General features: G+C 41.7%; 1 protein-coding gene across 1 annotated transcript; it reads right to left on the reverse strand.

Annotated features, from left to right (window-relative positions):
- Positions 1–12,467: 12,467 nt before the first annotated feature.
- LOC121712345 (CD209 antigen-like protein E) lies at positions 12,468–27,980 on the reverse strand. Its single transcript, XM_042096554.1, has 6 exons — positions 27,769–27,980; positions 17,391–17,477; positions 16,578–16,757; positions 13,761–13,903; positions 13,558–13,670; positions 12,468–13,269 (listed from the first exon to the last, which is right to left on the reverse strand). The coding sequence occupies exons 1-6, from the start codon at positions 27,869–27,871 to the stop codon at positions 13,113–13,115; spliced, it is 783 nt and encodes a 260-aa protein (XP_041952488.1). The 5' UTR covers positions 27,872–27,980; the 3' UTR covers positions 12,468–13,112.
- Positions 27,981–27,996: the final 16 nt, after the last annotated feature.

Consider the following 27,996-nt stretch of genomic DNA (forward strand, 5'->3'; position numbering starts at 1 on the left):
TGCTGTTATATTAACCTACAGAGCAACTAGGACAGGCGCGTGTAACTACAAAGTGGGGTCTGGGTCTGTGGTTGCGCGGCAGTTGCTAGGTAATAATGTAAACTCTATTTTTGCTGCCAATCACCAAAAAGCATGCCTTTTATGTCTGTGTACGTAGGCTACACGGGATTTGATGTAAATGATAAACACAAGAACAAAACTGTTTGAAACTAGCAGAAATTATAATCCGAAGTTAATTTTCACCAAAAACCGGGACAATTCGTGTCCCGGGAAATAGGCTATTATTAATTATCCGGGACAGTCACTCAAAAAAGAGAACAATCCCGGGAAATCCAGTGCATGTGGCAACCAGTGTTGCGCGGGTTTGGTCACAAGCGGCCCGCCCAATATTTTAATCAACCCGACCGCAACTTGGACCGCGAATATTAATTAGGACAAAATTATATCCGACCCGTTTATTTACAAAATGTGTGCTTTTGGTTATAGCCTGCATATGTCACATATCAGCCTTTGTGTCGTGATGTCTTTGGTGTTATGAAATGTATGTTTCTGTGTAAGCTATAACTGGGGTAACCTGACTCTCGCCAGATGAATTTCGTTCCGCCTAGCTCCACTCATCCATCTGGGACCAATCCATTGGAGTGTTGCTTCAGAAGGCTGGGCCTAATCAAAAAATGCTTGCATATGATTGAATAAGCCACTTGTCCGTCATCTATTGACGTGCTACTTCAACCACTCACATCGAAGCCAACCCGTGACGCTGATAAGAGTCTCACAGTCGCTTCTACGCTATGTCACATCTATGAAACTCCCGCCCTGCGTCCTGATTGGCTGTACCATAAAATCAGTTGCAGAAATCACTCTCAATGGAAGAGGTCCCAGATGGATGTGAGTGAAGCTAGGCGGAGCTAAGCGGAACAAAATTCATCTGGCAAGAGTCAGGTTATGACTGGGGTGGGCTGAACTCTGAACAAAGCGTCTGAATGCTGATATTGGGGGATAGGAACTCTGCACTGATTACACGGACTAATGTACTGGTGTTGGGGTTAATTGAATGATTGGGACATGGGCGGGGATAAGTGCTTTTATACAGGCCCACGAAGATGGAGGGGAGAGAGGAATTGGCTTTCCAACTGTCAACGGAGGGGGGACGCGGTCCGAGATGCAGCAGCAAGCAGATCGACGGGTGTCTGCAGGATGAATGCATGCGTACATGCTGACAAAAGGAAAGTAACCTACCTATTCCTACTGTTGTGAGTGAGTGGGCCAGTGTCGGGACTACCGCGATTGTAAAGGCTGTGCATTGTTTTGTCTGTCGTTCTGGAGAGCTGTGGAGTTCGGGACTGTGTCTGGATCAGCGAGGGGAGAGACAGAGAGAAGCACGCTGTCACCTACTAAAGGGGAGTAATATTTCTCACCTGTGATGAATGAGTGGGCCGCTGTCTAGCCTATAGCTGTCTGAGTGTTTGTCTTGTCACTTTTCCAGCCTGCGAGGAAGAGGATCGGTGCTTTGGAGGAGCGGACGGGAGAGTTGCATGCAGCGCGACTGAAGTGGGCGTGGAGTGCGAGATGTTCCAGTCAGCGCATGGCTAAGGGAAGTGATCATAATTTGTCGCTCAGTGAATGGGCTGGCAGATGACTGAGTGGACACTGAGTGTTTTTCCTTCGTTTAGCAGTGACTAGGAGAAGAAGACGTGACACAGCCGGAATAGGAAGACACAGCGGCTCAACTCTGGGAATCACAGAAAGTGGACGGAGTGCCCCGCCCCTTTTCTCAACTCCGGTTCGTGATTGGCCTAGAGGGACTGAGTGCTTTGTGGGATTTATGTGTTTTGGTCGGCGAGGGGAAATCGCCGACCAAGTTGTTTTTTTCTCTCTTTATGCGGGTTGCGCACGCGCCCATCTAGCTGGGCAGCTGTGTACTGAGCCTCTCTTATTGGGGTGACATGAGTGGCAAAACAGACAATACCCTTATGAATGGACTACCGTTGATTAAGAAACTTCCATAGTGAGTGTTGGGTGTGATTAGTAGTGTTCAGTGCTGTGTGAACATATTTGTATGAAGTGACTCAATGAACTGTGGGCTGCTGTGGCAACTTTATCTGCATGTCATTTTCTTATGGGATGTTAATGCTACTTATTTTTCTCATTGACATTATCTTTGTTATTCTGTGTGGTTATTCCTGTTATTCTGTGTGGTTATTCCTGTGTGGTTATTCCTGTTATCTGTGTGGTTATTTCCTGTTATTCGGCTGCCAAAATCGTGAGGTTGTATTGCCTGCCTCCTTAAACCTGGTGTCTGTGTGGCTATCTGGGTATCGGCCACTTCTGTGTGTGGGTTTAGCCGGGGCGGGATATATTGGTGATGGGCCTGGCCCGGCTGTGTATCACCTGCTTAGACACTACTGCATTACGGTGGGGGGTGTGGCTGCCAACCCGTTCAATAAAACCTGTAAAATATCACCTGCTTAGACACTACTGCATTACGCTGGGGGGTGTGGCTGCCAACCCGTTCAATAAAACCTGTAAAATTTAACCTTGTCTGGTGTGGTGTGTCACAGAGAGGACTGAATTTGAGTACTTGCTCGGGTAGCCCGCCGCGACACATACAGTGTGACAGTAGGCCATTTCTGTAAAACATAACATTTATTCCTGCAGGCTGCCTGTTTTGGCTGTCATGCTTAAATGGCTTCGCAAGAAGTAGGCCTACATAGACCATAACTTGTACTACTGTCATCTTCTCATAACTTGTACTACTGTCATCTTCTTTAAGAACTTTTCCCAATATTTCCCATAGCCTATATCGCTTTTCCTGAAGGGGTGTCTTTATTATTTTAACTCGCGAGAGCGCTACCATTTTTCAGCGGAATCCAATAGGCTACAGTAGGCTACTTGGAAAAGCATTCTCCACCCCTACATTTCTAACGTTACGCATCGTGGATTAGCCCTCTACTGCATACCGTGGCTTTGAGGCAACAAAATACATTTTTAATCCCCACACTGGCCCTTTAAAAGAATATGTCAGATTTTTTTCATGTAGTAACACTAGACACCTCTCTGTCCAATAAAATGATGATTTGAAGTGGGTGTGAGCTTTTGTTTGGGGGAGGAGCAGTCCTTTCAGGAAGTCAAGCCGCATGGGACACAAGGCACAAATTGGTAAGAATATTTTCACTTTTTATCATATTTAAAATGAATAACATAACACCAAAAAAATATGTGGATGTGCAGGAGTATCCAGAGAAGCTTATTTGATCAATTGGATGCCTATTTTGTGTTTATTTATATGTGAAAACTGTATTTTTTCCTGCGTTGCCTCAAGGCAACACTGTGCAGTTTTATTCAATTTATTCCGGCTATATAATGCATTGGTATGTATAAGTCTGGAGATGTTTATGTATGGTTAAATGACCATAATCAGTGTTTTTTTAATTAAAATTCCAATGTATTATATTATGCAATGTAAATATTAATATGATATTTATACAGGAGATGGATATTAATACATTTTATGGAAGAAAGGAGGATGTTGAGGTTAGGGCCATTCCCACTGACAGTGATGACAGTGAGCTTGAGAGTGACAGTGAGGACGACCAGGAGGAATTCGTCAATGAGTCAGGTTTAAGGGACACTTTTTAGCTCAGGGGTCAGTAAGGGGTCATTTGGAAGTGTGTTTGTGTGTGTGTGTGTGTGTGTGTGTGTGTGTGTGTGCGCGTGTATGTGAGTGTGCGCATGGGCGTGCGCGTGTGTGTGTGCGTGCGCGTGTGTGGGTGTCTGTGCATGCATATGGGTGAGTGCAGAATTGTGTGTTTCTAATATGTATGTACTTCCTTTTCTTTTGTTCAGAAGAAAATCAGCCTCAATACGAGTCTGAGACTGAGGAAGAGGAGGAAAGTGAAACAGAGGAGATGGATGAAGGGACTCAACGGAAACCAAATGGAATCAAATGGAAAAGGGCCGATGCAGGGTACCAGGGTGTAATGGTACACCAAAAGCTATGTGCCGGAAATGCAATGTCCATATGCTTTACTACCAATCGCAACTGCTTCCTGAAGTTCCACACAGAATAAACAAGTTAGATCTCTGAATCAGGTGCGTAAGATACTTGAAAGTTCAGGGGTCAATTGTATGTTCATATACTGTACGTATGTGTGTATAAAAGCAAATATAACTGTTTGTATCAATGTAAGTGGTTAAAATTATGTTTCCTTATTCCTCTGTTTAGGAAAGGGTGTATGACTGAAGTGCGAGCAGGCGAAGAGCGACCAGATGAAATGTCACCTCATAAATAGATTTATTATAGCTATTTTTAATGTTGGCCAGTTGTTCTCTAATAGTCAATATGTTTGTAATGTGTTATTTATTCACTGGATTGATTAAAAAATTAATAACATTGTGTAGTTTCCTTGTTTGACTAATATTACTTATTCTAGAAAACCTTGACATTTCTTTACCTTTAACGCACAGTGTTGCCTCAAAGCAACATACCAATATCTGATTAGGGGGGGTGGGGGGGGGGGTCACATTTTTATTGTTGATCTATAATCAGGGACCCCAAAGCTCTCCTAAAATAGGGTTTAAATTTTTTTTCTCCCAAAAACAAATAGAATAAAATAAATATTTAATGTAGCTAGCCTACACAATGGTGGACATTTGTCTTTGGCTCACCAGCGTTACAAGACAGATGGACAGACAACATCTCAGACACATATGCTAAAAATAATGCAAATAATAATAATAATAATAATAAACGCAAATAATATGCTATAATATGCAATATGCTTTGCTTCTCCAACACAACAAAAACTTCCAGTCGGAGAGCGATAGTCGATGCACATAATTTGTAGAGGCAAAAAGTGTAGCCTATTTGATCCCGAATGCCATCAGCAATGTTCCCTCTAATTTTTTTGAGCACTGAGAAAACATTTTGTTTTCAGAGCGCACATTTCAGCACTGTGAGCAATTCGCAACCACGCGACCTGCCGAAAAAGACCACGAGCCTGTGTTAGCCATAGGGAATTCAAAGAGATAGCAGCAAATGCATCAATATGTCTAAAAAGGTTGATATTTATTCAGTATCCTTTATAATGGTTGGACTTTTCGCTTTTGCCTCCGAGCAGAATTTGCAGATCACGCCACTCCTTTCGTAAATATGTCTGAAAGTTTTTTTTCTACCTGGACCATCTTTTGTGTCAATTTGGAGTACTTCATCTAGCCACTCATGTTTAAAAGTTAAGCAGACCTTTTTCTGGGGCATCTGCTCTTTTGCCATAGCCTACTGCATAACTGCTTGAGCAGGGCCTGCCTAATCTGAGTACCCAGAAGTTCGCATCATAGGGCCTGCCTGGGGTAGCCTAAAGGATACTTTGTATGTAAACATTCGCACGTACATCCGGCTTGGTTGTCAGACATGTCAGTATTTTAAATGTTTATTACTTAACCTACATCGCCTTTGATGCTCAGATTTTTAATCCCTGAAAAAAAAATCGTTTGTGCGGTCTGAAAAATGTGCGCGGTCTGAAAAATCTATTGCGCGGCCACTTCGACTGGCCTGCGCGGTCGCTCGCGCAGCTTAGAGGGAACATTGGCCATCAGCATTCTTAACCAAACTTAGTGACAACACACAAACCTGGCTGAGCTGTTTTTTTATGTAGCCTATATTTAAACTTATTTATTCATTTTATTTTTTTGTACTGTACTTGTTTTAATGACATCTTCAATATTGGCAAGCTGTCGGTTGGTGCGTAAAGTTTGCCTTGCGCGAAAGCAGTTCCTGCGCAACTTCATTCGTTTTCCCTGGCCACAAACCCACAAGGAGCATTAAAGTGTAGTTTTACCAACTGGCAGGTCAGCATCACTTATTTTAAGTTTTCCAAATTTGCACCGACAATAGGCTATCTTTGCTGGTGAGCTTTCAATTAAAAGAAAATTCCGGTATTTAGCACTTTGAGTCCTTTTTCTGGTTTGTTTTGGATGAACTAGAGTGGTGGACACCGAAATTTTGACGATTGGTCCTGTCTCGACTTTTCTGACTCGTTTTGAAACGCCTTTGACTAGTCAGAGTGGCTGCCTACAGGCATGCTCAAACATGTCCTAAAACAACCCTTAACGTTCGTTTTCAAAACTGTGCAAATCACCAAGTGGTTAGTGGTGTTCGTTGATGTTCCAAAACAAGTAGCGTAGCGAAATACAGTTTCTGTCGTGTTTTATTTGTAAAATCCCATTGATTTCTGTTGGAAGACTCATTGCATATTGATATTACTGCGCCACCGTCTATGCTTCAGGCTCAAATACTGAGCGGAAGTTTATACGCGGTTGTGAGGTGTCTGAAAAAATAGTTCCACAATAGCAAATAAGACGGCTGGAAATCATACATTGCGCCGATATATTTGATTTTAATAATCAACGAACACCACTGTTTGCAAACGGAGTGCATTACCACCACCATCTGCCGACATACATACATACATATTTTTTTTTCTTTTTGGAAATCATGGTCTCCTATGGGCTACAGAGGAGAAGGCCTATCCAACTTATCCAACTTGTTATGGTGCTCAGTTAAAAACCCAGCATCTATGACAGTGTGGAGGTGCTTTAGTGCAAGCAGTAAACTGATTCCTAATTCCTAATGTTTACACACTGAACACATGATGAATTCATAATGAACTACAGATTATGTCAATGTACTTTATATGAATATCTCACTTATTGTATTGGCAATTCAATGTTATTCAGACTTCATACATAAAGGCCTACTGTTTGGCAGCTGGAAGACAGTACTGTGTGCAATGAATAAATCTCCTCAGGCACCGTAGGGCAGGCTCTTTCCCCGATTTTGCAATGCAGAGGCCTGTGTGTGAACACACGATGAATTCATCATGAAATCACCTCTACTGACTGCTTGTGTACCTGGAAGTAAAGGCACATACTGCTACTCATTTGCATGCTTACTTAACTTTACTCATAAGCTCCATCAAAGCTGCTTAACTGATTTTTTTTTATCAGCATTCATGAAATAAATATTACAACTTCTTCTAGCTGAATATTATTATTTTCTCTAGACAATTATTCTTTTTGAGGAGCATCTTCATTTCACTTCCAGTGAAGACTCTCAACTGTATGTTTGGCATAATAGCAAACTTTTAAAAATGTTACACACTCAAGCTTTAATTATGATGGACATCGGATTTCTGTGGACACAATGTGTTGTATTAGCAGAAATGGATTTATGTCTATATAAAATAGACATGCATAGTATCACGGCATAGCAGTCTCGAAAGACAACAACAACAATAATAATAACAACTAGATGTACCGCATAGCGGTACACAATATGACCGCCGTTCAGTCCTGTACATCCGTTCCGCGAAAATAAATCACACTTCAATTTGTCTCCATATTTTACTCCATCTCCCACTCTTTTGTGTATGCTTGACTTATGTATGCTTGTATGCCTTGTATGCTTAAACTTTTGTGTATGCTTGTTTGGCATGCCTGAGTGTGTGTGTGCGGCTGCACAGAAAGTAGCCTACTGGTGCTGAAAAGGTGAATAGATTGTAGAATAGCCAAAGAAGATGTAGCATTGTTATAAAACCTTTAAAATCTCTAAACAATAACAAGTAGGGCAGTTCATCACAGTTCATCCATTGCAACTGGATTGATGAAAGGTCACTTACACCTGTAGGCTACATTGTATTTGGGAAAAGCAAAAGGTATCAGCATAATGTTATTTATTTATTTATTATTTATAAACAAAAACATCTCTGTCAGTTCCATGCCGTTTCCAACAGCTATCAAAAACAAAGGTCATTTTTGGATGGATGGATTTTTTATGAATGTTTCTTCTTCTACATAAGATTTTAGTCATCTTTAGTTCATGTAATACTTTATTGTCAATGCACAAATGAAGTAACAGTAGTCTGAAACGTTATTGTTAATGCACAAATTAAGTAACAGTAGTCTGAAACGAAATGCTGTTTTACATCTAACCAGTGGTGCAAATAACTGACATGTCCAAATGGGCCTTGATGAAATGCGTCGCTAGACTGTTCATACACATTTTAACGGGCCAAAGTTGAAGAGCTGTTGTCCGTTACTGTTCGTGCAAATATAGGCTGATTCATGTTCCCTTGCATTGTGTAACTGAGGTCCATGGCTAGTCTGGCTTTCACCAGACCAAGCTCAATCTTTTAAGAAATCAAAAAATAAATAGCGGGCAGATCAGGCTGGGTTCACCCAGTCCATAGGCACCCGATATTGTTTAATTTTCCGATTGAGATATCCACTCTCTGGCTATTCTAAATGCAAAAATGCATCAGGGAGTTATGACAAAACTGTAACTAACAAACTAGATCCTAATAGAAAGCTGTTAGCTTCCCTAAGCTACAGGTAGGCTTATAAGGTAGGCATTTACAACATAAATTGTCAATAGGCTATGCTGGCGACACAAATAAAATCTCCTTTGGAAACCAATGGCTTACGCCTTACAGTATCAAGCGGACTTAAACTGCCATATCGTGGCGAGAAGTTGTAATAAAATTCACGCAGCTCCATGAGTCAAGGAAAGCGCGAATGAAGTAGCCACTTCTAAATGGGACCCACTACACAGTAGCTTAAGGTGTGTTGCTAAAGCAGCCATAATGAAATGAAGGTGTAATTGTTTGGATACTTCACACACACGTGCTTTTTAATTTCACAGACTACAACTACCAAGCTGGAATCAAAGCACATCGATTCCCCTCTCACACCCTGCACGCACGCAAAACTGTATCAGACCGGTGTAATGTTGGTAAATCTTCCATTGCACAGAATGATTTTTGTAGCACGTGCAACAAATGACAGTCGAAAGATACAATTACAGTGCTGCTATCAATTTGCTTGGTATAACCGCATTTATAGTTTTCTACAAATGCAATCAATCAAATTGGCCTCCATCACTCAACCAACGCTAACGGTAACATTACCTAGGTCCTTATTGATATTATAAGATTAACGTACCTGCAGTAAAAACCAAGCATGTCCAATAAACATCCTCAGATTTATTTCGGCTTCAAGAACAAATGGGAATTACATTTCATGTGAACATTGTCCTATCCTTATTAGACGTTCTCTGCGGTCCTGTAGGAAGCGTCCGTTGTTTTTCCAACCCACTTTTAACTTCCAACAAAATTACGTCTCACTGCAACGATGCGCCATCTAGTGGACAAACGACTACTTATCGCCAATACTGGAAATGCAGCCATGATGATGATGATGAATATTTGGCTTTCTTTTAATCCTACTGAATTTGTAATTATGTATCGCCCGTTCTAATACCGATAGTATGTGGGTGCCTGTGTGTGTGTGCATGTGTATATGTGTGCACCGCCATCTACAGGCCAATGAGTGTACAGTCACTAAATGTACACATAACCTAATTTTTTTTAGACCCCCCCATGGATGAAATTCTACTAAACTTGCATACCCCCAGAGAATGCCAGGTCAATCATACACATAAAATTTGGTGCAGTTCTGAACATCTTAACTGAAGATAGGGGCGATTAAAGCAGAATAATATTGCATTTTCATTTTTACCGGGGGGGGGGTGCAAATCACAAATGAGTGATTATGGGCCAGGTTGATGTGGGCCCTTGAGACCAACATACCATAAAAGATTCTTCATCCTCAGTGCCACGGTTCAGGTAGTTATTTAGGAAAAACTGCTTTTTTTGCGGTTCGGGGGGCCCAGCACAGGGGGGGAGTGGCCCCCGGGGACGAAACGAAAATTTTCCGTAAAAGTCTAGTGGGGCTACATACCCACCAAATTTCATGTGCCCCGGTGGTTCGGTGTCCCGGGTATCATTGACCAAAAATTCAGGAAGTAGATGACGGGGAAAAAAAAGAAAAAAAAAAAAACTTTGACAATCCCTATATGACCGCTTCGCTAGCTTCGCTAGCAGCGGTCATAATAATTCAGTGGAAATGCATGGATTCCAGTTGCTGCTACTGGAAGAAACTGGAATCCATGCATTTCCACTGAATTATTTTTGGAATCTGATCCCTTATCATACCTGTTCATTCTTACTCGTTGCTCGACTTATCGTGACTAAATTCAAGATGGCTGCAAACGCTAAACTTCGTGAAGATACTGTCTGTATAAATCGTCTTGTAAGTAAACTACCAGTGCTTTTTCAAAGTTCTCAATGTCTCGTTTTAAATGTCAGGGCCCTCGGAAGTCTACCAATGAAGTGTGGAGATACATTGAGCCTCGTAAATGGGTGTAAAACAGTGATTTATTTGCATGGCTAGCCCGATGCCGAAGCACCAATATTGAAAAAGCTGTTGGTAGCATCGGCTAACTAGCGCCAGATTTTGGAGTGCAGGGGACAAGCCGAGATGGGCTATGAGACATACGTTCACACTCAGTATCATGTTTCAATACACTTTAGGTCAATATCACACCGGAATTCTCCTTTAAGTCCCATTGTACCGAATTTTGGATGCAGTTCCACCAGAGTTCCACTGGAGGCGATCGCCATGAGTCCAGAATGAATGGGAGTCAATGGAGCTAGACGGCTAAAATTGTCTCTTTCACCTGATTGTCGTTGACAAATCTTAGATTTGATTGTAGTTTGTATAACTTCAACATGGGTTATAGGTCAAAAGTTGAATGAACGAGTACTTATGTCCTTTTGATTTCTTACAGGTTGGGTCGTTGTTGCACATAACACGCTAGCATTGTGCTAATGAATGACGTCATTGACACATTTGAAAGGCTTTTAAGAGACTTTAAAAAATATAATACTCAACCAAGTTTATTTTCTTTGCCTCCCCTTTCGAATACAATACTCAAATTACTTGGAAAAAAATTATATCCCGAGAAAAGTGGATTTTGAGGGGTACAGCTCCATAGACCTCCATGCATTCTGCACTCGTGGACGAGCGCCCTCATGTGGAACCACAGAAGGAACTGCAACCAGTTCAGAAACCGGAAGTTTTCCGAGAGTGGCAGTTCTCCCCTTATTAGACATTCTCTGGGACCTATCTTTTAAAAAAATATGAACGGGAGTTAATGGAGAGATAACAATTATTTTTTGGTCCAGTTTGAATTGTGCCACGAATTTCACATATGATGTGTGTGAATTTAAAAGATAATTTTTCACGTCAAGAAAGTACTGTTTTTCGATAGACTTCAAAAGTTATGTTGGTTTTGTGCGAATCCGCTCAGTGGACTACATCTCTCGTCTCGAACGATGTACGTCACCAACGTAATTAACGATAAGATTAGCTATTATGCTAGTTAACGGTTGCATCTTGCTGCCTGCTATGTCACTTAACAGTATCTAATGTACAGTCTATGGACGAATACAACTTACTTGATGTGTTTAATCCTCTGACTCATGGTATTTTCATCGGCAAGGAAAGCCCAATTAAGACCTGTTGCTGGTATGCTTGTACAATCTAGTGTGGCTGTGAATAAGATAACGTCACTAGCGTGACTGATGGGTTTGTAGTCGTTGGATTTACGATCTTTCACAATGTTGTAATTCAATAGTTACGAAACAAACTGCAAATGTCTTTACATGAAAAATTGTCTTTAAAATTGACAAACATCATATGGGTAATTCAAGGCACAAGTCAACCGGGACCAGAAAATAATTTTTTTTTCGCCATAGACTGGCGTTCAAAATGTTTTGAAAGATAGGTCCCATGGAGGCAAATGGAAGTGGCGTCACTGGGACACTCTATGGAGCTAAAGGCCTAAATTTGTCTCTATCACCTGGTTGTCGGTGAGAAATGGAAGATTTGATTGTGGTTTCTGCAAGCTCAATATGGATTATAAGTCAAAAGTTGAATTAACGAGTAGTCACGTCCTTTCGATTTCTTACAGGTTGGGTCATTGTTGCCCACAACACACTAACTTTCTGCTAATGAATGACGTCATTGACACATTTGAAAGGCTTTTTAGAACAAATAAGTGACTCAAAAAATATAATACTCAGCTGTTTGTATTTTCTCTGCCCCTCTTTCGACTGCAACATTCAAATTTCTACACAAAAAATTATATCGCAAGAAAAGTGGATTATGAGGGGTACAGCTCCATAGACCTCCATTTATTCTGCACTTATTCGTGAGCGTCCTCACGTGGAACCAGAATGGGAACTGCAACCAGTTCAGAAACTGGAAGTTTCCCAAAAGAGTGGCGGTTCTCCCCTTATTAGACATTCTCTGGGGACGCCATCTTGGTGGGGGCAGCAATCACTGGAGGCCAATGGAGGAGCATGTGACTCTGACTGGAAATCAGACAGGTGTCTGTAATTTGCCTGCAAATGTTGCCCATAGACAATAAAAGTGCTGCCCCCACCAATATGGCGGCCGCATTTACGATGCCACCTAATAGAACTCGACAGTCAATGCGTTATCTAGCTTTCTAATATCTATGGCCCGGACGGCGAGCTTCTGTATGATGATTGGAGGAAGAGTCATAGAGGCTGGACTCTTTTTGATTGACAACATATGTTGCGATCTGACAGGAAGTGGTTCAAGTTCAAGGGATGCGATAGTGTTGGCAGGTGAAGTCGAGACGCAAGGCAAGTTGCAGCTCAAATTATCATAATTTGTGAGCAATACAGTTTCTATTTGTCTTTGTAAATAGCAGACTGTAAGTAAAACTGTAATGTGGAGTTACATAGCTTGTAACTTGCTTTTGTTTCAGTTGTGTATTTTGGCTAAATTAGGTAGTACGCTATATAACGGTGTATGCTACATTATGCTAATGTTTACTTGAATTTTAAAAGCCCACCAGGGGAGATTAAAAATAAAACAGCAAGGCAGATGAACGTACACAGAGAAATAACTCTAGAAGGCTAGCCTAAACTCCCCCCAAGCTGCCATGTCTGCCATGCCAACTCTATAGCCTACTGTTTGGTCTATTCTGGGTTTTGGGATCATTTTTGCCCTCAAAGAACAATATAGCACCTTAATAATATTAATTTAATAATTGACCATTTTTATCAGAGCCTCCCCTTTTCCAAAGATCAGCAACCGCCACTGTGCTATGACATATGGTCAGTAGCTTTTCATTATAGGTATTAATCTGTGTGTCTATGTTGCTATTGGATTTGGGAAAACAACTAAAGATGGGCAACTTTTTCACAGATCCAGTGAAGTTTAAGGTCACATGGGGCATCATCCCAGGTTTTTAATGAGTTATATCTGGCAGGCTGGAGAGCGACACAGTCCTCGTCCTCTCCCATTAAGCCATTATCTGGTTGGTTATTTATCCAGTACCTTGAAAACAAAATCATCAAGAACAGTAAATTGATCATATACAGTAAAACTGCAGGCAACCATCGGAACAGCTACCTTGAAACTGTTGCTCACAGCTTGCAAATAGTAATGGGGCCAACTTAAGTATGGATGTTTCAACTCACATTTAAATTGATATTCTTTGATGATGTATATATTTTTAATTAAAAAAAGTAAATCAAGTAAAGTAAATAAAAAAATATAAAAGTTCATAAAAAGTGATTGAGTCAGTTAATGTAATTGCACATTTTCATATCCTGAAGCTCTCACCCAGTAAGGACTGGAGTTCCATCCACCCATTGCCAAACTCCTTCTCTGTCATGGTCTGTTGCTCCCATCCATAAAATGTTTTCCATTTTTCTCCCAAAGTCAACTACAAAATTCTTTGGGGGGGAGAAAAATGCATCTAATGAATTAGGGGATTCCAGAACACACACACACGCACACACTCAAACACACACACACACGCTTGCCTGTTCCTCTCTGCTGTTTATGACCACTAGATCTGCGCCCCTCTCTTTGCAGTTATGCCTACTCTCCTTCCAGGTTCTGCGCTCAGAGGAGATGAAGTAGAAGCTGGAGCCTAAATATTTCCAGCCATGTGCACTGGCAGCTTCTGTTTAGTAAAAGTGCAGAGTAGAAAAGGCCATGTAAAAAACACACAATGTTCAATGCCTTTGACAATATAAAATGGCCTCAGTCTTTAATATAGAATATCAAAGAATTGGAATGAACAACAGCTAACAAAATGGCTGTTTCTCTGAAAACTGCAATAATAAATGTAATGAATTAATGAATAGCTTTACTCCCAAAACAACGGTCATAAAGGCCATACGGATATCATAGAGGTATAACCATATTTCCTGACTAGTGACTCAAAGTCAAAGTCAAAGTCAAAGTCAGCTTTATTGTCAATTTCTTCACATGTTCCAGACATACAAAGAGATCGAAATTACGTTTCTCACTATCCCACGGTGAAGACAAGACGTATTTTGCCAATTTAGGTCCACAGACAAACATAACATTCAAGTAAACAAAAAAGTAAGTAAATAAGTAAATAAGAGGGCACATATAATAATGAAAAAAATAAGAGCAGAAAAAATTTGGTTGAAATTGTGCATAGACAGTCAATAAAATACTAGTGCAAAGTCAGGCCAATAAAAGGCTTGGGTAGTTCTGTTTGACCTAAGTAAGAAAGAAAGTGGCATAGTGGTGCATGTTATGTAAGAGCAGCAGAAGTGTTGTGTTTTCAGGACAACAACACCAAGTTGTAAAGTGTACAAGTGTGCAAGTGTGCAAGTGGAGTAGTGCAGGCGGCCATTTTGGGTCCAATGTCCAGGATGTTATGTAGCTGAGGGTGGAGAGGGGGGAGAGAGTTCAGCATCCTTACAGCTTGGTGTATGAAGCTGTTGGTGAGTCTGGTAGTGCGGGAGCGCAGGCTTCTGTACCTCTTCCCAGAGGGCAGTAGATCAAACAGATTGTGAGCGGGGTGACTTGCATCACTCACAATTTTGGTCGCCTTGCGGGTGAGGTGGGTGGTGTAAATGTCCTTCAGGGAGGGGAGTGAAGCACCAATAATCCTTCCAGCTGTATTCACTATGCGCTGCAGGGCTTTCCTGTTGTATTCAGTGCAGCTTCCGCCCCACACAGCGATACAGCTGGAGAGGATGCTCTCAATGGTGCCTCGGTAGAATGTGGTCATGATGGCTGGTGGAGCACTTGCTCGCCTGAGTTTCCGCAGGAAGTACAGGCGGCGCTGAGCTCTCTTCGCCAGTGATGCAGTGTTGGTGGTCCAGGAGAGGTCTTCACTGATGTGCACCCCCAGGAATTTGGTGCTGCTCGCTCTCTCCACCACAGCACCGTCGATGGTCAGTGGCAGGTGTTGGGTGTGACCTCTCCGGAAGTCAACAACAATCTCTTTGGTCTTGCTGACGTTCAGCAGGAGGTTGTTGTCCCTGCACCACGTGGTCAGATGGTCGACCTCCAACCTGTATTGAGTCTCGTCGCCCTTAGTGATGAGACCCACCAGAGTTGTGTCGTCAGCAAATTTCACTATGTGATTGTTGCTGTAGGTTGCAGTGCAGTCATGCGTCAGCAGGGTGAAGAGCAGCGGACTGAGCACGCAGCCTTGGGGGGCCCCTGTGCTCAGTGTGATGCTGCTTGAGGTATTGTTGCCAACACGTACTACTTGGGGCCTCTGACAGAGGAAGTCCAGTAGCCAGTTGCAGAGGTAGGTACTGAGTCCCAGTTTGTCAAGTTTGCAGATGAGTTGTTGTGGTATTATGGTGTTGAATGCAGAACTGAAGTCTATAAACAGCAATCTCACATATGAGTCTCTTTTTTCCAGGTGGGTGAGGGCTGGGTGGAGGGCAGAGCAGATTGCATCCTCTGTAGACCGCTTGGCTCGGTATGCAAACTGGAAGGGGTCCAGGGTGGGGGGGAGAATGGCTTTGATATGTGACATGACAAGCCGCTCGAAGCACTTCATGATGATGGGTGTCAGTGCCACAGGGCGGTAGTCATTGAAGCAGGATGGAGCAGTTTTCTTCGGCACGGGTATGATGGTGGCAGCTTTGAAACATGATGGGACGATGGCTTGCTTCAGGGAAGTGTTAAAGATGTCTGTGAAGACATCCTTAAGCTCCCCTGCGCAGTCCTTCAGCGCACGACCTGGGATGTTGTCTGGACCTGTTGCCTTACGGGTGTTGATAGCAGCAAGTGTCCTCTTCACGCTGTCGGCAGAGAGGCACAGGGGCTGCTCATGTAGAGGGGGATGTGTCTTCTGTGGGCAGGTGCTGTTTTGTGCTTCAAAGCGAGCAAAGAAGCGGTTCAGGTTGTTGAGCAGAGGGATGTTGCTCTCACAGCTCTGTGGCGCGGGCTTGTAGTCCGTGAGGGCCTGAATGCCCTGCCATAGGCTTTGTGCGTTCCTGCTGTCTTTGAAGTGGGTGGTTATCTTGTGAGTGTATTCCTTTTTTGCTTCCTTGATGCCACGGGACAGGTTGGCTCTCGCTGTTCTCATGCCAGCTTCATCCCCAGCTCTGTAGGCTTTGTCTCTGGCCCTCAGCAGCTTGAGGACATCCCCTGTCAGCCATGGCTTCCAGTTAGCCCGAGTGATGATGTCTTTTGTGTGGGTCACATCATCGATGCACTTGGTGATGTAAGAGGTTACAGTGTCTGTATACTCCTCTATGTCTGTCCGGTTGTTGTAGGTGGCTGCCTGCTTAAACATTTCCCAGTCTGTTGTGTCAAAGCAGTCTTGAAGAGCATCGGAGGCTCCCAAGTTTACTCACCAAGTTTAGAGAGTCTTCTCTGAAGATTGTCTCTCTCTGTCATCAGGTTTGTGAAATTGGCCAGTAGCTGGTCTCTCTCTGTGGTTACGTAGTTGTAGCTGGCTTGCAGCTGCTCTGTTGCAGCCTTAAGCGGCTCACTGTCTTCATTCCAGCTGGCGTTGGTCCCAACACCGGTGTGAACTGTAAGAGATCAATGCTTAATACCACATGGTGTCTCTTGGCCGTCTAAATTGAGCATTACAATTTTTCTTCATCGTTTTGATGCTTGTGTCAACTCTGATATCACGTTCTCAAAACAGTTAACACCCGTGTCTGAACAAAAGCATTCTGGCCAAAATGACACATTTTGCTTGCAAAAGGCTGTTGCTCTCTAAAAACACTTAAAACATGCAGCAAAAGCAAATATTGCCTTCAAACAACACATCCTGTCGTCAAATCACTATGTGATTTCAATCAATCATTACACATTGGACAACAAAATGCAAAATCTAGTTCTCAAAATGAGCATTTTTTTCTATGTCTGTTCCATTTCTTTCTCATTTTTGTGGTATCTGAAAAGACAAAATGTACTGAATAAAAAATAATTGTATTCATTCCTCCCAAGAAATAACTGTCATTGACATAAGACTTACAGTAAGCACCTAGACAAGACAAATTACATTGAACTATAACTTGTCATTTCCTTAAGCAGGTCAAAGCAATCGAAAAAAAAAAAAAAACTGTAAAGGATTTTAGAGTCTAGTTGGGAAAGAACAACACTGTCTTCCACATGGCATCAGTATTGCCCCCATTGGCTAAAACAAAAGCACTCACAGTAAAGGCGTAGTGAGACATTAAGTGCTGCTTGCAGAATAGACAGTACTCCAAAACATACACCAGCCAGCCTGTAAACACCATATCCTGTTCAGGAGAAAGAAATCACCTTTCAATCAAGAAATCACCGATCAACTTTTGAATAGAGAGCAGAGTATAATGCTAACACTAAATGCTAAACACTTCCTACAAAGCTTCAGTGCAATAGAGTTATGCAATTCAGTCAAGTGATTCTGTTAAATAAATTTAATTAAATAAATGTTAATAATTTTAAAAGTTAAATACATTTTTATATAATGTATCCTGGTTATTAGAACAATCATTATGACCGCCGCTAGCGAAGCGGTCATATAGGGATTGTCAAAGTTTTTTTTTTTTTTTCCGTCATCTACTTCCTGAATTTTTGGTCAACGATACCCTGGACACCGGGCACATGAAATTTCGTTTCGTCCCCAGGGGCCACTCCCCCCCCCCCCCCATGCTGGGCCCCCCAAACCGCAAAAAAAGCAGTTTTTCCTAAATAACTACCTGAACCGTGGCACTGAGGATGAAGAATCTTTTATGGTATGTTGGTCTCAAGGGCCCACATCAATCTGGCCCATAATCACTCATTTGTGATTTGCCCCCCCCCCCCCCCGTAAAAAATGAAAATGCAATATTATTCTGCTTTAATCGCCCCTATCTTAAGATGTTCAGAACTGCACCAAATTTTATGTGTATGATTGACCTGGCATTCTCTGGGGGTATGCCAAGTTTCGTAGAATTTCATCCATGGGGGGGGGTCTAAAAAAAAATAGATTATGTGTACATTTAGTGACTGTACACTCATTGGCCTGTAGATGGCGGTGCACACATACACATGCACACAGGCACCCACATACTATCGGTATTAGAACGGCCGATACATAATTACAAATTCAGTAGGATTAAAAGAAAGCCAAAATAAATATTCATCATCATCATCATGGCTGCATTTCCAGTATTGGCGACAAGTAGTCGTTTGTCCACTAGATGGCGCGTCGTTGCAGTGAGACGTAATTGTTGGAAGTTAAAAGTGGGTTGGAAAAACAATGGACGCTTCATACAAGGAGTGTAGTTTACCGCAGAGAACGTCTAATAAGGATAGGTTGATGTTCACATGAAATGTAATTTCCATTTCTTCTTGAAGCCGAAATAAATCTGAGGATGTTTATCGGACATGCTTGGTTTTTACTGCAGGTACGTTAATCTTATAATATCAATAAGGACCTAGGTAATGTTACCATAGCGTTGGTTGAGTGATGAGGCCAATTTGATTGATTGCATTTGTAGAAAACTATAAATGCGGTTATACCAAGCAAATTGATAGCAGCACTGTAATTGTATCTTTCGACTGTCATTTGTTGCACGTGCTACAAAAATCATTCTGTGCAATGGAAGAATTACCAACGTTACACCGGTCTGATACAGTTTTGTCTATACATGCGTGAGACTGAGACGCCTGTTTATTTTGTTCTAAGTGCGTGCAGGGTGTGAGAGGGGAATCGATGTGCTTTGATTCCAGCTTGGTAGTTGTAGTCTGTGAAATTAAAAAGCACGTGTGTGTGAAGTATTCAATGACACCTTCATTTCATTATGGCTGCTTTAGCAACACACCTTAATCTACTGTGTAGTGGGTCCCATTTAGAAGTGGCTACTAGTGGTGTGCGATACTGTAAAATCTGGTTTCGATCCGATACCAATTAAATATAGGGCCAGTATTGCCGATACCGATACCAATACTGATATTTGTGACTAAAAGCAGTTTATATACTTTTATATAGGGGAGAACAGTGTGTCATGATTTATGACATGAATAAAACATCAATATACTAAATTTGAATACAATTCTATGACTAATGATTTTATGATTTCCACTGTTAATAGTTTACAAACATTTCAGCAACATAACATTGCAAAGAGGGCATGCAAAATGTGAAAGGAATGGTGTTTGCATGACTGTAGGCTAGCCCTGGGTGAAACAGGAACATTTTGAACAAATTAAGAGATATTGAAAGTGAACTAAAATTAAAGTATCGATCCCATCACGCTGGTATCGATCCGATATCAATATCAATGTTGGTATCGATACTATCGATATTTGGATCGATATGCCCACTAGTGGCTACTTCATTCGCGCTTTCCTTGACTCATGGAGCTGCGTGAATTTTTTTACAACTTTTCGCCACGATATGGCAGTTTAAGTCCGCTTGATACTGTAAGGCGTAAGCCATTGGTTTCCAAAGGAGATTTTATTTGTGTCGCCAGCATAAATTGTCAATAGGCTATGTTGTAAATAGGCCTACCTTATAAGCCTACCTGTAGCTTAGGGAAGCTAACAGCTTTCTATTAGGATCTAGTTTGTTAGTTACAGTTTTGTCATAACTCCCTGATGCATTTAGAATAGACAGAGCGTGGATATCTCAATCGGAAAATTAAACAATATCGGTGCCTATGGACTAGGCTGGGTGAACCCAGCCTGATCTGCCCGCTATTTATTTTTTGATTTCTTAAAAGATTGAGCTTGGTCTGGTGAAAGCCAGACTAGCCATGGACCTCAGTTACACAATGCAAGGGAACATGAATCAGCCTATATTTGCACGAACAATAACGGACAACAGCTCTTCAACTTTGGCCCGTTAAAATCTGTATGAACAGTCTAGCGACGCATTTCATCAAGGCCCATTTGGACATGTCAGTTATTTGCACCTAGCCTGGAAACCAGACTCTCTGACTTCGCAGTAGGGAAAATAAATCGACCGGAAGTACGTAGACAGGCCAATGCCAGGCTAATTTGCACCACTGGTTAGATGTAAAACAGCATTTCGTTTCAGACTACTGTTACTTAATTTGTGCATTGACAATAAAGTATTACATGAACTAAAGATGACTAAAATCTTATGTAGAAGAAGAAACATTCACAAAAAATCCATCCATCCAAAAATGACCTTTGTTTTTGATAGCTGTTGAAAACGGCATGGAACTGTGGGGTATTCCAGAAAGGAGGTTTAACAAACACTGAGATAAAACTTAACCTCTGGGTTGTCTGAACCAGTGGCGACTAAACTCGAGCTGTCGGTTCCAAAACACCGGTTACCAGTTAGTTCAATCAACCCTGTGTTAGATAACCTCGAGTTGTGCGCGTTCACGGCGAACTTATAAAGGCATCATCTATTGAGAGTCGAAACCATGAGTGAAACCGGCGAAACGAAGAGCACCGTATTTTTCAGAGGTGGAGTAGCAAGTTCTCCTCGAGGCTTACGAGGAGGAGAGAACTGTGATGACAAAAAAAGAGCAATACTTGAGCATCTGCCAAGGAACGAGACCTTATCTCAGTGTCAGAGAATAGCCTAACTGACCGTGTAAATGCGTACGTTTAGGATAGCCTATGTCAAAAGCACAATCAAATAATTTAGTGGACATTACGTATTGTATTGACTGCTTTGAATGATGACAACTAGTCTACCTTGTCACAGATTGAGTGGGCCATAGACTCCTTGAGATTCACAAATGTAATTTTCTATTTTAACGCGGGTTCTGCAGCTGTGGGCCAAGTTAAACCTTTGCGCTCCAGCATCGGAAGGGTGATGAATGTCGGAAGGCATGGGTAGCCTATCCTCTATCCCCCAGTAGCATACCCATCAAGTTGTCCTGTAATTGCACATATAACATTAAGTTACAGCCTACACATTAATAAGTCTGTAGTGGATCTGATAATATTCTAGTAAGGTGAAGGCCTGCCCTAACGCACTCTGTTGAAATGTGTCGCTCAAATTAGCCTCCCGGATAGGCTACATCATTCCTGGCATCGTGTAGGTCTACTGAGCCCTGCCATTTCGCCTCCACGTTTGTGATAAGATGTGAAGCATAATCACATATAAAAAGAGAAGTGGCCTATGACCTATCCATTCGACCATAAGGACATTCTGAAAAAGCCAAAGCCCGTTAATTGAAGCTCACCAGCTAAGACAGACAAGTGATGCTGACCTGCCAGTTGGGTACTAATGATCCTCGTGGGTTTGTGTCCATGAAAACGAATGAACTGCTTTAGCGCAAGGCAAACTTTACGCACCGACCGACATTACAAAAACTCCCAGTCGGAGAGCGCGTGTGTAGCCTATTAAAAACTATTTTATCCAAAATGCCATCAGCATTCTTAACCAAACTTAGCGACAACACGCATAGCCCTACCTGCATGACAGCTGTTATGCAGTCTTTATTTAAACATATTTATTAATTTTCTATATGTTTTCCCTTTTTTGTAGGCTACTGTACTTGTTTTAATTATATCTTCAATGTGTCTGAGATGTTGTTTGTCCATCTATCTGGTGGGCCAAAGACAAATGTCCACTATGGTGTAGGCTAGCTAGCACCATGTGTAATGTAGGGATGGAGAATGCTTTTCAAGCCTACAGCCTATATTTAGGATTCAGCTGAAAAACTCTATGTGACTCACTCTCTCATGTGATGTCGTGGTCTTATCGCCCTCTCACGGTGAATTGCACGGATGAATATTACATGATTTTGTGCTTCTTTGTCAATCGGACCTTCATCAAAATGAATTGTGTGACAAAAGTGTAAAAATAGCGGCCTGATTGAACATGCACTAAAATAACCGAACATAATTGAACATAAACTGAACAAAACCTACCCCCTACCAGGTTAAGTTAGTTACTTACATAGCCTGATCATTTTTGAGCTTTCTGGAACTGAAATCCCAGGTTTACCGTTTACTCTGGGTTTACATACCCAGTTCAGTTCAGAGCCTATGTTACCATAGTTACTTACATAGCCTGATCATTTTTGAGCTTTCTGGAACTGAAATCCCAGGTTTACCGCTAACTCTGGGTTAACATACCCAGCTAAGCCAGTAAACCTGCTTTCTGGAATACCCCTCTGACAGAGATGTTTTTGTTTATAAATAAATAAATAAATAAATAAATAAATAAATAACATTATGCTGATACCTTTTGCTTTTCCCAAATACAATGTAGCCTACAGGTGTAAGTGACCTTTCATCAATCCAGTTGCAATGGATGAACTGTGATGAACTGCCCTACTTGTGATTGTTTAGAGATTTTAAAGGTTTTATAACAGAGGGGTATTCCAGAAAGGAGGTTTAACAAACACTGAGATAAAACTTAACCTCTGGGTTGTCTGAACCTGTGGCGACTAAACCCGAGCTGTCGGTTCCAAAACACCGGTTACCAGTTAGTTCAATCAACCCTGTGTTAGATAACCTAGAGTTGTGCGCGTTCACGGCGAACTTATAAAGGCATCATCTATTGAGAGTCGAAACAATGAGTGAAACCGGCGAAACGAAGAGCACCGTATTTTTCAGAGGCGGAGTAGTCTTACGAGGAGAGAACTGTAACAAAAAAAGAGCAATACTTAAGCGCCTGCGTCCGAGACCTTGCTTGGCAGAGAACAGCCTAACTGACCGTGTAAATGCGTACGTTTAGGATAGCCTATTTAATGTCAAAAGCACAATTAAATAATTCACTGGACATCACGTATTGTATTGACAGCTTTGAATGATGTTTTTTTAAACTAGCCTACCTTGTCACAGATTGAGTGGGCCATAGAATTCTTTGAGAATCCCAAATGTAATTTTCTATTTTAACACGGGTTCTGCAGCTGTGGGCCAAGTAACTAAACTTTTGCGCTCCATCATCGGAAGGGTGAATGTCGGAAGGCATGGGTAGCCTATTGGACACATTTCAGTGCACATTTGGAAAATTTAATAAGTGATACTGACAGGGCTGCCAACTTTTCAAAAAACCTTGGAGTGAGATTTGGTGGGGCCAACCAAAATTTTGCTGCGGAAATTTTTGTTTGGCTCATTCAGCATTATACCGTACAGTAAAAAAAAAACGTACATCAGTGGTTCTCAGGTGTAGGGACCAGGCATGGACGGATTATGAACTTTCGGGCCCCTGGGGCCACATGTATTAAGGGCTCCCCACTAATTGTCGCACATGTGGAAGGGGGGTTTGGGGGTCCTCCCCCAGAATTTTCTTCATTTGTTTGATGTGATTTCCTGTATTCTGGTGCATTTTGGTAGCTTAGAAATCTAGACACACCCTAGCGGCAGCAAATTACATTTGCTTCCAGGGCTAGTCTAGCAACTCTCCATTGGCTTGTGAGCTCGAAAAATTAAACTTCTATCAGGCCAATCAAATCGTCTATAGAGTCGTTAGGGGGGCATAACATAATGATTGATGGCAGAGTTGCAACGGTTTGGCTTAAATTCCCTGCTACTTGAAAACAAAGAAGATGGATATTGCTGTTGGCCAACAGTGTGACACGAGTTACGCTTGTTTTGAGATGGCAAAAGTTTGAACTAGCCAACTAGCTCCGCTGGTGGGAAAACGCATGGGACTCAGCGCTGTCCTATTGCGTGCAGAGGGAATTTGAAAGACAACCGATTATCCCACCCCTCGGACTGAGCACTGCGAACGGTGAGTGCCCAGACCCTACATTTTAATGTGGGTCTGGCTCGTCATGCTAGCATTTTGGGGATGGCCAATACTAAATTCAATCAGATTCATAGCCTACATCCTGATGTGTTGATATTGAGGCAATGATTCCATGCAAAGGCTTGGGCTTCAGGGCACCCTGACACCTTGGGCCCCTGGGTCTGGGCCCAGAATGCCCGTGCAGTAATCCATCCCTGGGACCAGGGTCCCAGAGTTAAATGAACATTGGTATCAAAAGGATCTAGCCTACTACTAGGACCATGGGCGTCGGAGGCATTGTGAAAGTGGGTGGGACATTTCAGAGGGGGGGTATGGGGGTCCTCCCCCAGAAAACATTTTTTGGACTAGATGCAATTTCCTGAATTCTGGTACATTTTAACAGGTTATTTAGATACTTCTATATAACAAAATAAAGCCAGCCTACGAAATTAATAAAAAGTAAATCATGCATAATTTAAAAATAACTCAATAGGCTACTTGGCTACGCAATAAGGTTTCCATTACAGCACCGCAGACGTTCAATGAACGCATGAAAGCGGATGGTTTGTTTGAAATCCCGACACTCTTTCAACTACATGGAACGTAATAGTGATCATCAAATACCTCCCCAGATTTCAGTGCCCATCAGTCCGAACATTTAACAATATAATCAAACAGTCCAAAAGTAAATTAAATATCAAACTAAACCGAAAATGTCATGCTTTTGAAGGCCTATCAGTATGCCGCTCCAAGAAACGCATGTCTCAAAATAAAACTCGCATAAGAAATAAAGGGCTGTCTCGAATACAATCCTGCCCCTAAAGGCCTGTACTTTGTCTTAAGACCCCGGCCATAATTTGAGGATTTACAGTATCTAAGTAGACAAACTGGCTTCAGATATCCAACAGAGTGAATAGAGATTGTGCAGTCTTAGCTGTGGTTAGTGACGTGATGCTGTTAATGGGGAGTTTTACATAGCCTAGCGTAAACCTATAGGTTATTATTTGGCGTACCTATAAGGCTTTTTACCTTATCAAAAGTGAGGGGATGACTGATCTCTTCAACACTGCGGGGGATTTGGCGCTTGTCACTGTGTGTGTGACAGAAGCGGAATGGGAGAATGCGTGTAACAAAAAAAAAAAGTTTATGAGTGATTTACGCGCAAATGGGAGAATCCAATGAAAATGACAATGAAGCACTAAACAGATGCTGAAAACAGCACTGGTATTTCGCACGGCAAAAGTGTTTGTGTGTGTGTGTGTGTGTGTGGGGTGGGGGTGGGGGGTCCAAACTAACAATTTTAAAAAGTGGGTGGGTGTTTTGTAAGAATTTAAGAAATGTTTGTATATTTTAACTTTTAAATGCATCAATCAGGTGCACTTTCAAAATAAATTCAGAGGTCAAACTTGCTTATTTTTATGGAAATATTTGTGCTGTAGCCTAAGCTATTTTGCACTTCAGAATTATAACCATGCACACACAGGTGGAATAGTTATGGTGATATTGCAATAAGTTCACAACCACAAAAACATATGCTACATTTCACAGTTCAGAAATGTTCAAAAATGTGTGTACATTTCAGCACTCAATGAAATTATGCAGAAGTGGTCACCTGTGTTATTCAGCTGGTTTATTTAAGATAATATATTGGTCATTGTAATGGCCATAGCCTATAGCCTACATGCTATTCCTTTTTCAGGATGTACCCATATCTGCATGATGTGAATGTTTGCATATGGCTTATGTCAGGCTTTATATCAATATTTGTGTCTCGTTATTTGATTTTCTTCATATTTTTGCATTAATGTCACTAGGAAGCATGCCAATATAAATATATTCATTTATCTGTAATGGGATTGGCTGGAACCTGACAATATAAGAACCATGATGGTGGGATAATCTATGGCTGAGCAATTTACAAAAATGTATGTAGGCCTACTGACAAATAGTTTACATTAGAATACATTATAATTTCGCCCCAGTGAGGCTATGTAGAAATGTGTTGCAATTTCAAAACCGGATTACTCAGGAACCACTTATTGCACAGAGGCATGCTTTATATCCTCGTATTCGGTACGGTTTGCTGTTTATTGTGATATTGGGTTTGCCACGTGTTGTGTGAAGGGTTAGTGAAATATTAAACCGAGAGTAATGGGTGTGCACTGTGTGCAAAATCCAAATATGATTAGCCTAAATTGCACGTCGGTTCAATGTTAATTTTCTCGCGAACCATTTATCACAGCAACTTGGCGCTAATATCATTGGAAAGCTTAGATTCTGCACGTTCACCTGATGTGTGATATCATATGTATAGGTTTAGTTTAGTTGAACCTCATCTGCCAGGTATTTGACCTACCAGGTTGACACTTCAGCGTGAAAAATACTCAATAATACTCAAAGCATACCTGAAGCCGGGGAAATGCGGGGGGAATGCGCCTGGGACGGCTTCTGAAGTTGCATCGCAAATGAGAGAAAATTTAGAAAATTCCACAGACAGGGGGTGCTCTTGAACCCTCTCACCGTCTCTGAAAGCATAACCGTGGCTCAACAGGTAGATCTATAGATAGGCTAAACTCATTTTTCAGGCATCTGACCGACCGGGTTGACACTTCAGCGTGAGAAATCGGGGGTGTGGCGTGTGAGTGTGTGAAACTAATCAAATGCGTGTGTCTCACGGCCAATGCGTGAGAGTTGGCACCTATGTACTGACCTGCCAGTTGGTGAAACTACACATTAATGATCCTCGTGGGTTTGTGTCCAGGAAAACGAATGAAGTTGCGCAGGGACTGCTTTAGCGCAAGGCAAACTTTATGCACCGACCGACAGCTTGCCGATATGCTCTGCGTCTCCAACACTACAGAAACTCCCAGTCGGAGAGCGTGTGTAGCCTATTAAAAAAATATTTTATCCCAAATGCCATCAGCATTTTTAACCAAACTTAGTGACAACATGCATACCCGGCTGAGCTGTACAGCTATATTTAAACTTCTATAGGCTATGCCTACATTCAATATTTATTTTATTCTATTCTAATCCACCATGCTGCTTTTCAAGTAGCCTATATTTAGGATTCAGCTGAAAAACTCAAGCGCTCTTGAAAAACTCGTTTGGAAAAGAATGGATAGGCTATCATGTGATGTCGTGGTCTTATCGCCCTCTCACGGTGAATTGCACGGATGAATATTACATGATTTTGTGCTTCTTTGTCAATCGGACCTTCGTCAAAATGAAACGCCATTGTGTGACAAGTGTAAAAATAGCGGCCTGATTGAACATGCACTGAAATAACCGAACATAATTGAACATAAACTGAACAAAACCTACCCCCTACCAGGTTAAGTTCAGAGCCTATGTTACCATAGTTACTTACATAGCCTGATCATTTTTGAGCTTTCTGGAACTGAAATCCCAGGTTTACCGTTTACTCTGGGTTTACATACCCAGTTCAGTTCAGAGCCTATGTTACCATAGTTACTTACATAGCCTGATCATATTTGAGCGTTCTGGAACTGAAATCCCAGGTTTACCGCTAACTCTGTTTTAACATACCCAGTTAAGCCAGTAAACCTGCTTTCTGGAATACCCCTCAATGCTACATCTTCTTTGGCTATTCTACAATCTATTCACCTTTTCAGCACCAGTAGGCTACTTTCTGTGCAGCCGCACACACACACTCATGCCAAACAAGCATACACAAAAGTTTCAAGAGTGGGGGATGGAGTAAAATATGGAGACAAATTGAAGTGTGATTTATTTTTCGCGGAACGGATATACAGGCGGTCATATTTTGTACCGCTATGCGGTACATCTAGTTTATTTAATTGTTTCAGATTTTCTTGGCATACGTTGGCTTTTGTGCTGCTAGTAGCAGTAAGATTTTAAAAGTGTGTGAATGCTCTTACCTTTTCCAGGGCGTTGTCTTAGGTCTCTCCGTGAGGCCGTCTCCTCGATGTTTAAACCCCCTCTCCTACTGGTATCCCTATGAGGTTTTGCCTTGTTCGGCATGTCTTAGTACATTTGTTACACTGGGTTTTTCTTAACCTTAACCTTGCTGTAAAATATGTTTTGGTTTAAACACATATGCCGAACCAACAGATAAACACAACAGGAAGTCCTTTGCTTTCAGACAC

This window comes from Alosa sapidissima, chromosome 1, assembly GCF_018492685.1.
Source record: "Alosa sapidissima isolate fAloSap1 chromosome 1, fAloSap1.pri, whole genome shotgun sequence".
Taxonomy (NCBI): Eukaryota; Metazoa; Chordata; class Actinopteri; order Clupeiformes; family Clupeidae; genus Alosa; species Alosa sapidissima.